The sequence below is a fragment of the Podarcis tiliguerta genome (genome assembly GCF_965153285.1).
Source record: "Podarcis tiliguerta genome assembly, chromosome: 4".
Classification (NCBI taxonomy): domain Eukaryota; kingdom Metazoa; phylum Chordata; class Lepidosauria; order Squamata; family Lacertidae; genus Podarcis; species Podarcis tiliguerta.
The window spans coordinates 64,054,297-64,070,516 of NC_139537.1; the positions used below are offsets into that span (position 1 = coordinate 64,054,297).

General features: G+C 40.9%; 1 protein-coding gene across 2 annotated transcripts; it reads left to right on the plus strand.

Annotated features, from left to right (window-relative positions):
- The first annotated feature begins 65 nt into the window (after window positions 1-65).
- Window positions 66-12,317, plus strand: FANCB (FA complementation group B). 2 transcript variants are annotated; one of them, XM_083437448.1, is made up of 10 exons: window positions 66-198; window positions 1,705-1,806; window positions 2,342-3,376; window positions 4,517-4,669; window positions 5,496-5,588; window positions 6,640-6,768; window positions 7,433-7,581; window positions 8,145-8,581; window positions 9,316-9,553; window positions 10,766-12,317. In XM_083437448.1, the coding sequence occupies exons 3-10, from the start codon at window positions 2,459-2,461 to the stop codon at window positions 11,169-11,171; spliced, it is 2,523 nt and encodes an 840-aa protein (XP_083293574.1). In that variant the 5' UTR covers window positions 66-198; window positions 1,705-1,806; window positions 2,342-2,458; the 3' UTR covers window positions 11,172-12,317. The 2 variants fall into 2 exon arrangements, with proteins under 2 accessions (XP_083293574.1, XP_083293573.1); XM_083437447.1 differs by lacking the exon at window positions 1,705-1,806.
- The last annotated feature ends 3,903 nt before the right edge of the window (window positions 12,318-16,220 follow it).

Here is a 16,220-nt window from a genome sequence, read left to right on the forward strand (position 1 = left end):
CCCGGCTTAATGACGTAACGTGACTCCGTTCCCGGGATTCTTTTGTTTGGCGGGATTGTTCGGAGTTTGAGGCACCGGCCGCTAGTGCTGTTGCTGGTGGGGAATGAAAGGGGCTCCCGCGGTCTCCTCGCGCGTTGTGTTGAGGCTCATCGGGTCCTGCCCCCTTTGCTCATTCAGATCAGTGGAACCTACTTCCAAGTAAGTGCGCCTAAGGTTGCTCTTTAGTATTCCTACAGAGGGATGCCGACCAGGATACGGATGGGGATTTCACTGCCTTCCCCCATGCCAGCGGGTGTGGCTTGTGTGGCCTGGGGGGTGGTTTACAGAACTAATCCGCCCCCGCTCACAGAGAGGGATTAGGTTGACAGGGCTAAAGTAAAGTGATTCTGAGGAGGCAATCTGAACATCTCTTAACTGGGAGTAAGCCCCTTTGAGCTCAGTGGGGCTCCCAGCACAGACTACATGCTTGAAACTTGTGTTCTGTATTTTGTACCCAATAGTATTCCACCTGTGTTCTCCTTGCTGCTGCGTGGAACAGCGCATGAATCAGACCTTTGGATTTTGCAAGCCAAGCATTTTAAATTTACTTAACAGAGTGTGGTCCGTTTATTGCCAGAGCGCTAGAGGGAAGGGTGAGCTCTGCAAGCAAACTACAGTCATACCTCGGGTCGAATGTGCCTCAGGTTGAGCGCGTTCGAGTTGCGCTCCACGGCAACCCCGATGTAATGGAGCATGTTACTTCTGGGTTTTGCCGCTTGCGCATGCACAGACGCTCAAAATGACATCCCGCGCAGACGCGCCGTCGCTTGTTACATTTGCTTCAGGATGCGAAAGGGGCTCTGGAACGGATCCCGTTCGCATCCCGAGGTACCACTGTAAATTATTCCCATAGCATGCTTCTGCTTAACTGTGACTGTTTTAAACCTTGCTGGGGGCTCTCTCCGGCTGGAGAATGTGTAAAGCCCCGCATTTTGAATCTTGGTGCCCAGCCGATTCTTTTATTTCTTACTCACACATGGGTCAGATCTATTTTCCTGCCACACAAACCAGAAAGAGAAAAGAGTGGTTGTAAGCCTATGTGACGTTTGTGTCCTGCACCATCAGATAACTAAGATCACATACTTTTAGAATCAACACTTCCTTTAAAAAAGAACATATGTGATCACTGTCTCTAACTCAGTGTGGCTGGGTTGGTTGAAATGCAAAAGCTCTTGTATTTTTTGTTCAGAAGAAACTCTTTAGATTTTATCTCCCTTGATAGCATGACCAGCTGTAGTTGTCAAAATGTCAACTCCCACACAGTGATTAAAGTTACAGGCTTGTCTTCCTTCGCATCTGGTCACCTTGGAGCCTGTCTCTTGCATTCAATAGCAGTAGTGTATCCCCTATGACATTCCTTTGAGGTTGCTATTGTATACTGTACTCATCTAAGATGCGTACATGTGTACAGTGGGGCTTGCTTACGAGTAGACATTTCATAGGTGCCTGAGAAACCGGATCATCTTTAGATTAGAACTTAGCTATTTGTAGCACCATTACTTTTGCATTCCAGAACAAGAAATGCTTTTAAGGCCTGTTGGTTGAGGTAATTTACATCCTGGGAAAAGCTTGATTATGCTGGACAGTTGTAATTTTCCCTGGCATTACATGTGGGATTTACTAGATTTCTGTGTCTAATCCTGATTAAAAATTGTCTAATTTCAGATATTTAGATGTTTGTCACTAGTGACGATTGGCTGGACTAATGCCAGGTCTGGATTCAGTGGACCTTACTTCTTGAACATCTATAGGAATTGGCAGCTAAAGGTGGTACCCTTCTGCTTTAACTCATCTTTAAGTGTAAGCAGTACATGGGTGAAAGCAGGGGACCTTACTCAGCCTCACTTGCAGCCTTCCGGGGCCACATCAATGGTAACAATTAGCCACCAAGGATATGTTTTCCCTCCACTGTTGGAGGCAGTATGCGCCTGAATATTAGTTGCTGGGAATTGCAGCTGAGGGGAGTGTGGTTGGGTGTTGAGCAGAGTGCAGAGGAGGGCTGGTGAGAGATGTGGCCTGGGCAGCTTTCAAGAGCTCAGTGGAGAGACTTGGAGGACTGTATTTGGCCCCCAGGCCTGAAGCTGCCCACCCCTGGGTTAAACACTGGAATCCTAGGTACAGTTATCAGGAAGTGCCCTCTTTACTTAGATAAACATATTTAGAATCCAGCTGGAAGTGTTTTATTGAACTGAATTATTTGTGTGAATGTGACTTTTTTATGGGCACAGACTGATCCTTGCTTACTGAGGTTAAAATGATCTGCTTTCTGTTGCTGTATTGCCAAACACTTATTATTTTTCAGATTGGAAAAATGCTGCTCAGATCAAATGCTACATTAAACAGAAGAATCATCCTACTGAAAAGCAGGAGACTAACTCATGGTCTTCTTGCAGTGGACGTATTTTAAGGAAATACGCTGATGGATCAGCAAGAGAAGTTGTTGTCATATAATGGGGAACTCCTGATTTTCCAGCTGTCAAAACTGAAATCCACACAAGGCAGTGGTACAAAAGTGATGAAATTGCACGCCAGGAGAATGTCATTTGACAGTTGTACTAAACAGTTTATTGAGACGTCTACTGGGTCGTTCAGTGATTGTGAGGATGGTGTGGAAATGATTCATTGCAGCTGTGCATCTGACTTCAGAACAGGAATCCTTCACCCTTGTGTTCTATTGAAAAAGAAAGTGAAGAAGAACACAAAATATACTTTACTCTTGCTTCATAACAGTAACAAATTTGAGCTGGTTTTGCATTTTAAATTGGATTATGAACTGAAAGAACCCATAAAGTTGCTTTCTGGCCCAACGGTTTTATGGAGCCATGCAAAAAGCCTGTTTCACATTTCTCCCCAAACTTGCACTGTTTTATGTGCCCCTGTTCAGCTTTGTTCCATCAAATGGGCCGGTGAGATTAAGGGTGAGGGTGCTGTTGTTCTGGGAACAAGAGCTGCTTGTTTGACAGACAGAGGCAATGGGCAAAGTGTTCCCAAATCAGATGCATTCATCTGGGGTACCGAGTGCTTTGCCTATGCAGTGGAGAAACAGGAAGCGCTAACAAGGGCCACTTTTGTTCCTCATGCTTATGGCGGCGTGGTAGCGTGTGTGCACGTTTGTGAAGTCGATGCCGTGAGAAGCAAGTTCAGGACGTCAGTTGTCGCAGTCACATGCAAAAGCCAAGTCATCATTTTCCAAGATGGTCTACCGAAAGATGTTCACCAGCTTCCATATGAGAATCCTTGTTCTGTACAGGTAGCAGCAGTGGAAGGAAGCAGCCAGTTGGTGGTTGTAACCTTTGCTTCAGGAGATGTGTGTGCACTATGGAAGCGTAATTTACAGGTATTGATCTGATACTTTGTTCTTAGGCTTGCAAAGTTCTGCCTTCTTGTGTTATGCAATATGCTCGGCACAAATCTCTGCAGAAACCGATGCACGTATTGAGTGATTGAGCTTGCCTATATTCTGTTTTCCACAATAGGCAGGGCCCAAAGCGGCTTACAGCAAACATTCAAAATCTTGTCTTTCTAGTGCTCTATATTACAAATGGAACATATCAGTAAATTCAAAATGACAACAAACAAACACACAATTTGGAATACACAGAATAAATTCAGTATTACAAAAATGATAATAATTGAGTCTTAAGAACATAAATACAAAGCAAAACAAGAGTTAACAAACAATACAGTTTCTAGTATTGGTTTTACTGCATTCCAGGGAGCCTGGCTACCCATAATTTCAGAGGTGATGGGTAGATGGCAAACAGCTGGTATACAGGCTAGATGGGAAAACCCGCTGGACGAAAGGGTTTTCCGTTTTGGAGGTGCTTCACAAAACAAATTTCCTATGGGCTTGCTTCGCAAGACGAAAATGTCTTGCGAGTTGCTGCGATTTTTTCCCGCTCCCCACCCCCTTTTTCTAAGGCACTAAGCTGCTAATAGCCTTTTAGCAGCTAATCCGCTAATCCCTTAAGCCTTTAATAGCCGCTAATAGCTAATAGCGCTAATCGGGTTGCTTCCCAAGACGAAAAAACCGCTAGACGAAGAGACTCGCGGAACGGATTCTTTTCGTCTTGCGAGGCACCACTGTATATGTAGATGCTGCAGCTAAGTCCTCACTCAAATGAAGTCCTGAACAAAGGCACAAAACCAAATACTTGTGTGTTCAATGAACATAGGTGCACCAGAAATAAATTTCAGAAGAATGAAAGAAGTTTTAAGTATGCATAACACAGCAGATGATAAAATGTCCATGCTCCATCTCCTAAGGATGGATTCACACAATGTTTGTCGCTCTTGAAATTAACTGAAGAATAAATTTGCTTGAAATGTCCATTATAACTGTAGTTGGTGCATTGTGGTCTAGCTGCTGCTGCGCCATACTAGCTTAAGCTGTCTAATATGAGAATATTTTCATTTCATGTGCATAATGTAGATATTAACGAAATGAAAACATTTCCAATGTCACCTTACATTGCAGGTGGTTTCTTCCTGGAAAAATGTGAGGTCTATTCTGGTAGATGATTTTGTTGGCATTGGAACGGAACAAATCTTAGTTCTTCTAAAGACTGACTCCATCTCAGAAAGTTTAAATACATTTCAAATCTCCAATTTTGGAAATGTTCACCATGTGGTAAGATTTACCGATTGGGGAAATTGTTGGGAAAGGTATCGGTAAAAGGTATTTGGCAAAGAGTCATTTGCTTCATGGCTTGCTTTGATTCAAATTGAGGAGGTTTGGAAGAAGGTGTGCCTTGCAGAATCAAATGCCTTTCATAACTCTGCAGTGACCTTGTTTTGACATAATGCTGAACCGTGCCTCTGAGAACCTTTGTCTTGCTCCCATCTCTGGCATGGCTACAAGGAAGAATTCCTTTTTAGATTAACTGCATTCTGCAGAGTCATCCAAATTCAAATGAACCGGTTAATCTTAACTGTGGTCTGTTGGAACAACTCAACTTAAAAGAATAGTTTCTGAAGTTAAGTTGTTTCAATTAAGCACACCGAAGATCAATGGCACATGAAACTGGTTAATCTGAAACAGGAACAGAAGCTTCTGATCTTGCGGAGGTGAGATGGGGAGCGCTTGAGCCTAATACTTAAAGCTTACCTAAGAACAAGCTGCGGTTATGTCCAAACCAGGCTGCTATGTACTATCAATCTCATCTGTCAACTGAAAACCAGTAGATGTGTAGAATCTTTTTTTAGTGGTTGGAGTATAATTAAAGTACATATATTTTAATAAATCTATATTGCATCAAATCTACAATATTATAATTATATGTAACATTTATTATAAAAATAGAGAAATGTAGGCTTTGAAGTGGATACAATGTCATTTTCATTTGGGTGGCACATGAATGGAAGGCTTTTACTTGGTCCTTGTGTGGCTCAGTTTTCCACATTCATGCCTCGCTTACTTTCAGGCATAGAGTTAAATATGTTTTGCCTGTCTTTAGAATAACATAAGCTATGAAGATGACTCGCATTCTACACAAGAGCTACAAAAGAACCACTTCCTTACTATCAAAGGACTTGAAGCAAGATTGCAGGTTTGGATCCATTATCTGCCTCTTGATATGTCTTGACAACTTGGGGTTTGTTTTGTATTAACTTTCATGCAGCATAAACTCTGTTTTGGATCATTCCATTTTGTTGATGTTTGCAAATGCAGAACCAGGTAGTTGTACTGAGTATTCCCTGCTATAATTACTGTTGTGTTGTGTTGAGGGAATCTTAACTTACTGGAGTGTTCGGTGTCTAAACTCCTCGCTGTATTCTGTGGGGCTTACTCTCAGGTATATGTGCACAGGGCTATAGCCTTGCTCTCTTCAGGTTCTGAAGTACTGATAGCCATCACTAGTTTGTTTGGAAGCTAGGAAAGAAAGGCTTATTGCCCATTCTTCTCTTTCCAACCCAAATTAAAATAAGGGATAAGCACTAGGAATTATTGTCTGGCCTCCTTCTCCTGCCTTGTATACGTCCTTGAAAACCTAACATTGAGTTGATGATGCTTTTCTTATTGTAGGTGCCTTGCTGCTGACTTTATTTTACATCAGGTTTTGTGGTTGTCTACTGTGGATGACACATATAACCTTAGCTGCTACTTTGCTGTGAATTCCTATGAATCACTTATAAAGACCTTTGATGGGAACATGCCATTGGCCAGGAATGATAGGAATTCATTCATTCATTCATTCATTCATTCATTCCCATTCAGCCTTTACTGGCATAAGTTTTGGCAGTAAATTATGGGCAAAATCTGGAGGACTACAGATTAGCAGTTTAGGTGTCATCAGCCTAGCTAAGGACTGGGAGTATAAAAGAAAGGCAGGTTGCTGAAAGAAACTTGATGTCCAAAGTTCAGGTAACTGCACAATTTCTGCAGTGAGTAGCTACAGATTTTTCTCTCTGCCTTGTCGGTTTCATCAAATAATTATCACAGCAACCAGAACTTCCCATTTCTATGTTAAGCTATGGTTTTTATTTTTTTAACAATGAGAGAGGAATCTACAACTGTTAGCTCTTTTAATATCTTGCAAAAGATATCTACTCTCGCAGTGTCATCATCATGAACTCTCTAACTCCTTTTGTATCCCATAGGCTGGTTTTGCTTCTGTTCAAGAGCTACAGCAGCATTTACGGCTCAAAGAAAAGGTTCTGGTGGAAAGTTGTGGAGCATTGATTGACCTTGTTCAAGACCAAAAACACAGTCTTCCAAGTGCGGAAAAGGTATGCTACATGAAGATTTATTTTTTTCTGTAACAGAGATATGGTTTTTTTAAAAAAAATATAAACAGGTTTTGTTTCCATTCTTCTATAATAGATAGGGACACAGGCTTCCAATACTTTGCATAAGAGTCACTCATTGGTAGCTGTAACCATGTAAGAAATATTTCTCTATGTTTGGGGTCAACTTTTTTCACTAAAGCCAAAAATAGCCAGTCTTTAAGGAAATACAGGTACAAAATTTTGTTGCTAAAGGACATGACTATCACAGAAATGTTCCTGTGCCATACATATATTTTCAGCTCAAAGCATTGCAGTCACTGGTTCCTTTCCATAGTTTATGTGGAGTAATACAGAACTCTATCTGTTCACCAATTGGTGGAATTCTCTCTCAAATTAGAACAAAGGAACAATTCAAATTTTTTTGCAGTTTTTGAAGTTGTCAGGTAGGTAAATAGCTGCAGCTGTGGTTTGGAAAAAAACCCTATAGAGGGTTATGGAAACTCTTTAGCATATTTTGTTGTAAAAGTGGAATGTACCATACTGATTAATCTTTTAGCTGAAATATATGAAGAATAGTAGTATTTTCCTGGTTCCGGAATTGTTTGAACTGTGACACAGGGTTGTTTTGGGCATACGTGTAGATGTGTGTGTCTTTTCTTGAAAGGCAGGCCTTGTTTCCCTCTGGGATGAACCATTGGATAATGGCACATCAACTCCATCTATAGACAAAGAGCAGCTTGTGCAGGAGGTTTGGTACCGTGTGGTGGAGGACAGCTTAGTAGTTGGAGTGAAACTAATGGACACATATGACTTGTAAGTTGTATAAATCCTATGCATTAACTACCGATAAATGCTGCTATTGGTAGAGATTATATAGCCTACAACTGCAAAATTTAAAAATACAGTGGTACCTTGGGTTACATACGCTTCAGGTTACATACGCTTCAGGTTACAGACTCCGCTAACCCAGAAATAGTGCTTCAGGTTAAGAACTTTGCTTCAGGATGAGAACAGAAATCGGGCTCCGGCGGCGCAGCAGCAGCGGGAGGCCCCATTAGCTAAAGTGGTGCTTCAGGTTAAGAACAGTTTCAGGTTAAGTATGGACCTCCGGAACGAATTAAGTACTTAACCCAAGGTACCACAATAGAAAATAGAAAAGTTAGGAATGGCTCCGAAAGAAAATGCCAAAAAAATCCTGAGTTGGATGAATATACGTTAGATTTATATGGTATAAATGCAAGGTACATTTTAGTGTATGTTTTTGCTACTATGAAGACACTGTAAATCTCGAGTATATCAAGAGAAGATCACAGTACACTGCCATTCCTGCATTTGTTTTTTGTTTCTTAAGTCTGTATTTTTCTTTTTTTGAACAGGCTGCTCAGTGACGTCCGTTTATCTTTGGTAATGGGTCGGAAAGGCCCTTTGGCTTTTCCAGCTAAGTGCCGCTGCAGCGTAGTTGCATTGAAGAAAGCTGCGCTGGCAGAATCCGCATCCCATTGGCAACTGGAGCCTCTGCTTAAAAGGATCAAGCTCGATTGTCATAATGGGAAGGAGTGCAATGGGGAACCTTCTCAGGTGAAGGTGGATAGGACAAAAACCTTCACTGCAGTTACCCAGCTGTCCCCTTTCCTAGCATTGCATGAAGCAGGCTGCGTGGTACTGTTACACGCCTCGAAGAGAAGCTGCAGAGATGACGAATGTCTGCAGAAAAGCAAAAGAATGACTTTATTATGTGGGAAGATTTTATTAAGTCTGGCTGAGATTTCTGCTGGAAAACGTTCGATAAATCTAAAAGATTATAAATACACAGGTAAACTTTTTATGCAGGGATTGGTAGCTACTTACTGTACTTTTGGGACTGTTTATTTAAAAGCTAGAACTACAGGTTGTTGTTTTTTAAGCTTACCTGCTGTAGTACAGGAAATGTTGACCTTAGTTAGCAGACCTGAACAGGAATTGAACCCAGAACAGGTTTACTTGGTTTCTGACTTAGGTATTTTGCCAGTTCTGTCCCAAAGAGCTGAATAGGTGGCAATAGTTTTATTTAGAGCCAAAACATTACTTTAAAAAACAATGGAACACTTAACATTTCTCCCCGTCTCTTAAACAATGTCTATTCTCTCTCTCATTCTTCCCCACTCTAATCTGGATGAAAGCTTCAAATTTAATTTGTGTCACTAGGAAGATGACTTAATAATTCTGAAGCAGCCACCTGAGCGACGAAGAGGTTGTTCTTGGTTGGTTTTAGGGATGATATGCAGGATGTGGGAGGGATGTTGTCACCAAACAAGCAGTGTTATGCTGAGTTTAAATTACTCGTTGACTGGCACCAAGAGTTTATAATAGGGCAGCAAAAATTAACCACAAATGCCTTCCTATCATAAAATAAGCTAGTCTAAAGAAATGCAATATCTAGATCTCGGATTTGATCTCGGATTTTGCTTAATTGAAGGATTTAAAATGAAGGGGAAACAGTTGAAGGGATGCTTTGAATGCCCTGCACACCGTTTTAATTTCACGAATGCTTTTCTGCCCCTGCTGCAGGCTCCGTAAAAGATCTTGTTGCCCTTTGTGCAGTGTCACACAAGGTGTCACTTCAAATCATTTCCTCTGACTATACATTGATTCACATAAAAACATGGCTGCAGGAACAAATGGAGTGTGCAGCAATAAAAGAATATCCTGATACTTTCATCTCTTGTAAATCCGGAAATCTGAAAGGCACTGTCTTCAAGTGGAATCTCAAAACACCATTCGAAGGAACTTTAACAGTATTTTACAGGTAATGGCAATTGAAAAGCTGGAGATACCTTTCTCACCTCATTTTGCCTTGTGAGCATGGCAGCTATAGCCATTGCTGTGCTAGCAATCTAAGACCATTTTGAATAGCTGTGCTATGCTAGCTAGATGAGTAGGTCATTGGATTCTCTTGTAAACATTTTAAGTGGTCTGCATAGGTGAGCATAGAAGACCCCACAACTATAATTACATTCAATGAAGATGATATAAACTCGAAACAAGACACCTTGTGGGATTTTCAGAACTAACATTGCTATCTACCTTATGGAAACATATGATGTTCCACTTTGAATTTGGTATTCAAGCAAGCCAGGTAGAAGCAGGTGGGCACAGCCATAGAAAATACACGTAACTTCCTTAGAATTTTGCTCAGTCATTTTGGAGGATATTTTTTACGGGACAGGTTTTCACTGAGAGGATATTTTCCAGTGAATATTCTTCCAAGTATTCTACCTTAGAAAGAGCTTTTAAATGCAATAAAATATCAATTTGTGAAACACATATCTGTTATGGCCTTATTCATTTACGCAAACATGTTTATAGCCTAATTCACATAGGGTTTCATTGCCTTGGTCATGGAACTCAGCTCACTGAATAGCTTCAAAGAACCCCATTTTCCCTTTCAAAGATTACTAATACCAAACATACTCATCTCAGTCACAATGCATATTTTGAGCACAATATTTAAACAGATTGTTTAAGTAAAAGCCAGGCATGGGAAACCCACAGTCCCCAACTCTCATCCCCAGCCAGCATGGTCAACAATCAGGAAGATAAGAGTTGTGGTTTAGAGCAGTGTTCCCCAACCTTGGGTCTCCAGCTGTTTTGGACTACAATTCCCATCATCCTTGACCACTGGTCTTGCTAGCGAGGGATGATGGGAGTTGTAGTCCAAAAACAGCTGGAGACCCAAGGTTGGGGAACACTGGTTTAGAGGACTGCAAGTTCCTCAGCCCTGCTCTAAACCTTAATTGTAACTTCTCAGGGAACATTACTGTCAGTATAACTTGCTGAGCCCTTCTTGCTTCTGCCTTTCCCCATACTTTGCATTTGTTCCAAAGGGAAATTCCTTTTTTTAACCTTTAAGTACGGTGCTTCATGTTCTGAATAGCTTCTGGCTTACATTTAAACTTCTGCTGGTGAATTTTTATGAACAATGATAACTGACCTTTTTTTTTACAAATCTGCTTTACAGACATGAAACAATTTTGTTCCAGTGCCTTCATAACCTTACCGGATCGTTGCCACCAGCCTGTAAGATAAAACCACTCAGGGTAGGAAGCAAGAAGGTACTTGCTGAACAGCTTGCACTAACTTTAGAGAAGGAAATGGTCACTCTCCGGCAAGCTTCCTCCGCAGCTCTAAGCCAACCTGAAAACCACTTGTCTCTGATTTATGAGGAGAGCAAAGAAGCAAGTAGTGTCTCTGCGGTGCAACAGTTCAGAGAGCAGTTTCAAAGGGAGCAGAAGCAATGCATGCTGGGTATGAACCGAACAGTGGGTGGTGCCTTGTACAGGAGACTCATTTTGAACGTATTTGAATCGCAGCTGAATTCTGACACAATTGCATGGCAATGCTCATTACTTGGCAAACTTCTTTGACTTGTTTCTTAGCCAAAGCTATAATGTGACACGCTTCACATCCCTATTTATGATTAAAATGAAGAATCCATTAGTGCTCTTATTTCTGTTCAGCAAGTGATCAGTTGCAAGGGAATTATTTTGCAACGTTTCAAAGAGCTATGGTGAAATGCCTGCCTGAACAAAAAGTATGGTGGTCAGTAAACTGCCTTCTGTCAGTATTCTGTATTGAGACTCCCCATGCTTGTGCATCTCTACTTAGAGCAACAGGTTGGGAAAGAGAGACAGAGGCCTTGATTTGCTGTCACCTGCCTTCTTCTGTTTCGCCCACACTGCTGTTTCGTGTGCCTAACAGATTTTTAAAAGTCTGTGTTTCACTATAGCTTCGGTAAAGATCCTGCATCATAAACTGTGCACCCTGATACAATGGGAGAGTAAGGATAGCCATTGTTTTTTCACTGAGCGAATTGGTTGCCCAGCAGCTTGCTATCCTAATTATGTCACAGAAGTACTGTGGCCAGAATACTCACTGAAAATGAGTTGGCAAGAGGTATTTCTACAATTTTTCAAAACCGCATCTCAATACATTTCTCAATACATACATGGGTACACTTCTGCTGTTCCATGAACAAAGATACCCAGAATATATTTCCATTAGCTATCTTTTAAACTTCTATGCATACTTGTGCAAGGAATGTTGCAGATGTTAGCCAACCTGTTGGCACGTCCCAAAGTCAGCCTCTGTTTCATGATTCTTTATGTTTCCAAAAGCCTTTCTCCAATGATACTTCTCCTTTCCAATAGCTCCATTGCACTTATTTCTCTTTAATCTTTTTATTGTGGTGGAAAAGAAGCTTTCCACTCATCTTTACATTTGATTCTGTTGACTACAGTTGGAGAATGTAATGCACAATATACATTGCATTTGTGTTTTACAGACTGATACAGGAGTTGCTGAGCAACCGAAAGCTAGCAACATAGGCAAACCAGATTCTTGGCTTTCTAACAAATGTTAAATCTCAGCATGTCTAGAGACAGGCTGGTTTTTTATATTTGCCTTACTTGTTTACATGCATGTTGTAACCTGTTTTTTAAGCTACAGTAACAGGAATCTTGATCACGCCACCTATTAAATATCAAACTTCCCAATAAACGTTGTTTATTCCATATTGAGATTAAAGAATTGTTCTTCATTTCATATATTGGTGAAATGAAACAGTTTCCCTGCAGCTGTGCAGAGAGCTGAAAGCTCATTAATAATCTTCATTCGCTAAACGGTGTTTTTAATGGGTTTCCAAATCTCTGCTCAAACCCATACATTATGATGGCTATTTAGTGTTATTCTTCTCAATAGGTCCCTTAGATGTTATGTTCTGCAGATGGGGCCTGCTGCAAAATATTTCGGATTGGGAGTCTTCCTGTTCAGGGTTCTTGCCAGCCAGCCACGCTCTCTTCATCCTATGCTCTCTGCTCCTCCTCTTCACAATTTTCTGCTTTTCTCTGCAACAGTCCCCTTCTATTCCAGGAAGCATGTTCGGTCTTTCTGAAGCTCTTCTGTGGGTTTTTACCTTTCATGGTATTTTTACTGTGCGTCTGCAAACCTTGAGGTTTCCCCCACGGCTGTTGTTACCTCTCATGTGGTTCTGGCTACGTAAGGGTTTATCATTTATAGAAGAAGCCTGTTTCTTCAAATTTACATGTTGTTGTTGTTGTTTAGTCGTTCAGTCGTGTCCGACTCTTCGTGACCCCATGGACCAGAGCACGCCAGGCACTCCTGTCTTCCACTGCCACCCGCAGTTTGGTCAGACTCATGTTTGTAGCTTCGAGAACACTATCTAACCATCTCGTCAAATTTACATACTTATTTTAAAATTGTTTTCCTCATGTAGAAGAGATGGAGAGGGGGAAATACAGAATATTGTAGGCTATAGCTGCTTCTTTTGCTAGAAGCACAGCGAGCGGCAACTTTCTTAGGAGTGGGTTTTCATGTGTTGCAAAAAGATGTTAAGCTTTTGATAACTACCCCATGTAAGAAACTGCCTGCAAATACGAAGAAATATCTGGCGGCCATTTGAGTAAGTTATCCATTAAATACTTTTGAAAGTAGCATTCTGGTCATTGATATCTGAAATGAACTGAGTTGATAAAAGCTGTTCATTTTCGTGCTTGTCACTGAATGATTGAATGTGTTGTGCATCAAAAGCACTGCTTGGGTTGAAAAGGATCCTCAAGAATTTAGGATAAAGAGGGGATGCCACCTGCCTCAGCATCCCATCCTGCCTTAGAACATCACTACCTGACTGATAGTTTGGTTGGTAAGGAGGCTTAACCCTCCAGTTCCTAGTAATGCGCTGAATTTTGCCGCTTTGGTACTGATTTAGTAGTTAGTGGAATCTGACAAAAGGAGGGAGGTTATCAGAACTGCCTGGGAATTCAGTTTAAATGGGGGCGTAATATATAAGGAATGTCCTCAACTGTTTTGATTCCCATTTGACGAACAGGCGCAGTGGTTACAAGCGGTGTGTGTGTGTGTATGTGTATGTGTATCTCCCAGCAGAGCAGATGGCAAGGCATTAAAGGAGGCCAAAGTGAAAGCTCTATGATATTTGGAAATTTCTAGAGCATAAAGATAAGCAGCTGGAACGAAGGTTTTGCTACAGTTTCCAGCTGCCTGGCAACATGCGATCCAAGCTTATTCTTCTTGCAGGGCTACATCCCAGATTAGTTTAGTTGTGTCCTTAAGTTCTCAAGGACACAAGTGTAACAGAGCAGGGGACGATGACCCAAAGTGTGATAGTTCCACCTTTACATCTCTCTTCCAATCAGAGGAGAAGTTACCCGATGAAATAAAAGAGGCTAAGACAGAGGGATTAAGATTTAACTTCTGAATGGGGGACGGGACCTTTTTTACTTTCCTTCTATGTGATTTACAAGAACCCCTCCTCATTAGAACCGTCAGTTGAACTGACTCAAGCAGGATGATTAAGGTCTGTGTGGAGATAAACTTTAACCAAAAGTATGCTTTATGGAGACCGAGAAGCAATAAGAGCTTTTGGGAATGGCGCAGCAATTAATTCGGAGTCGCCATCTTGCCAAAGGAATTATAGCCGGGAGGAAGAACGGATTTGTTTTCAGACTGTATTCCTAGTGAATCTCCTCAGAGGTTTTGAGAAAAGAGGCAGATTGGTGAAGATTAATGGCGCTAAGACTGTTTTGATGTATGGAAGTGATGTTATATGGAAAACGTCTGGATATGGCTACTGGATAAAAAAAATAATATCCATGCAGGATTACAAACTCTTCTAACCAGCTTGCGGAGACTATCAGAGGTCACAAAGAGAAAGGAAAAATATATGAAAATAACAACAAGAGATGTGGAAAAATAATAAGAAAGGACTGGATAGTACTGTGAACATCATAAGGTTAGATTTGTGGACATTAAAACAGCAGTAAGAAGCAAGAAGTTGATTGGATCCCTTCGGAACTTGAAATATGGGTACCCCCAACAAAAATTTAAAATTCGGCTGTGTAATTTGGAATTTATGTAATTTGGTTTGATTTGATGTGATTGGTCGCTTAATAAAAAAAATATTCCTAAAAAAAAGAAGATGATTTAACTTAATCCAATAGCAGTTTCTGGTTTGCATGCCAAAATGGAACTGGATTATGTAGTAGTACATTCCTGCTGTCTATACAGGGATTGATATGTGTTTTGTAACTTGTGGTTTGAGTGGAGTCATCCCAGATCCTACTCTTTGAGTTAAGGCATTCAGTGTGCAACATGGAACACCAAAGGTACAGTGGTACCTCGGGTTACAGACCCTTCAGGTTACAGGCACTTCAGGTTACAGACTCCGCTAACCCAGAAATAGTACCTTGGGTTAAGAACTTTGCTTCAGGATGAGAACAGAAATCGTGCGGCGGCAGCGGGAGGCCCTATTAGCTAAAGTGGAACCTCAGCTTAAGAACAGTTTCAGGTTAAGAAGGGATCTCCAGAACAAATTAAGTTCTTAACCCGAGGTACCACTGTACTGTACAAAAAAACCCTGCATTGTATATCTACTGAAAGTCCTTGTAAATGCACAGCTGTGAGCCTTGTGTAAGTTGGGCTCTCACCTTCAGTCACATATTGAATGTGTGAGCCTCCTTTCGAGAAAAAGAACCTAGGAAGGGCAATGGTAGTTCTTTGGGCATTCTCAAAAACATGCAGACTGGGCTCTCTGCAGTCCTGTTGACTGGAAGACTACACCAATATATCTGAATGCCATCACCTCTCTTTCATGGTTGTTGATCAGCGAGTGTTTGAAAAAGGACCATTTTTAAAAGTCTTTTGGTAATTTGTGGTGAGCTGCTCCTCAGTACAGGAGTAAGAGAAATCCCAAAGAGCTCTTCTGATTTTTACTGTTGAGCTTTTAGCAATGATTTTTATTGTAACTTACAGTACTATTATTGTTATGTTTCTGCATTTTAATGTATTGTGATTTTGCATTTTTTCGTGTATTGCTTTTTAAATTTTTTATAATGAAAGTGGAATAGAAATGCTTTTAATACATAATAAGTAAATATGTGGTTTCTGTTCCAAGCTGGCTGGAGAAACTCTGAACAAGAGCACTTCTGTCTGGTGTTGGTGACCAACTTATTCTCATCTAGATTTTCCATTCTCTTGTCTTTAAGCCAGAGATGGTTTTTTTTTAAAAAAAAAAAATTGTCTTCCATTGACCAGTAGGAAAGCTTCAACTCTCAAGAGATTGTTTTCTTTCATCGTTGTTGCATGAGTAAGTACATTTGTTATGCTCTGGTTAGCATTGGGGGCTTATACTGTTCTCTTTTCATTTACATAAGCGTCTGCTGAGGCATGATTTCTAACCAGAAATGACCTGGGTGCACTGTAACAATTAAGTAAACTTTCAGTTCACCAATAGAAATTAAACTTTGAGTATATGGAATTGAGAAAGATTCTTGGCTTGTGAAGGTGAAGCTAAGCTCTGTCTTGATTCTGCCACAAAATGGAAACGTATTGGGCAGAAGGAGGTTCTTAAACCTTCCCTCTCCCCATCCAGCCATCCATTA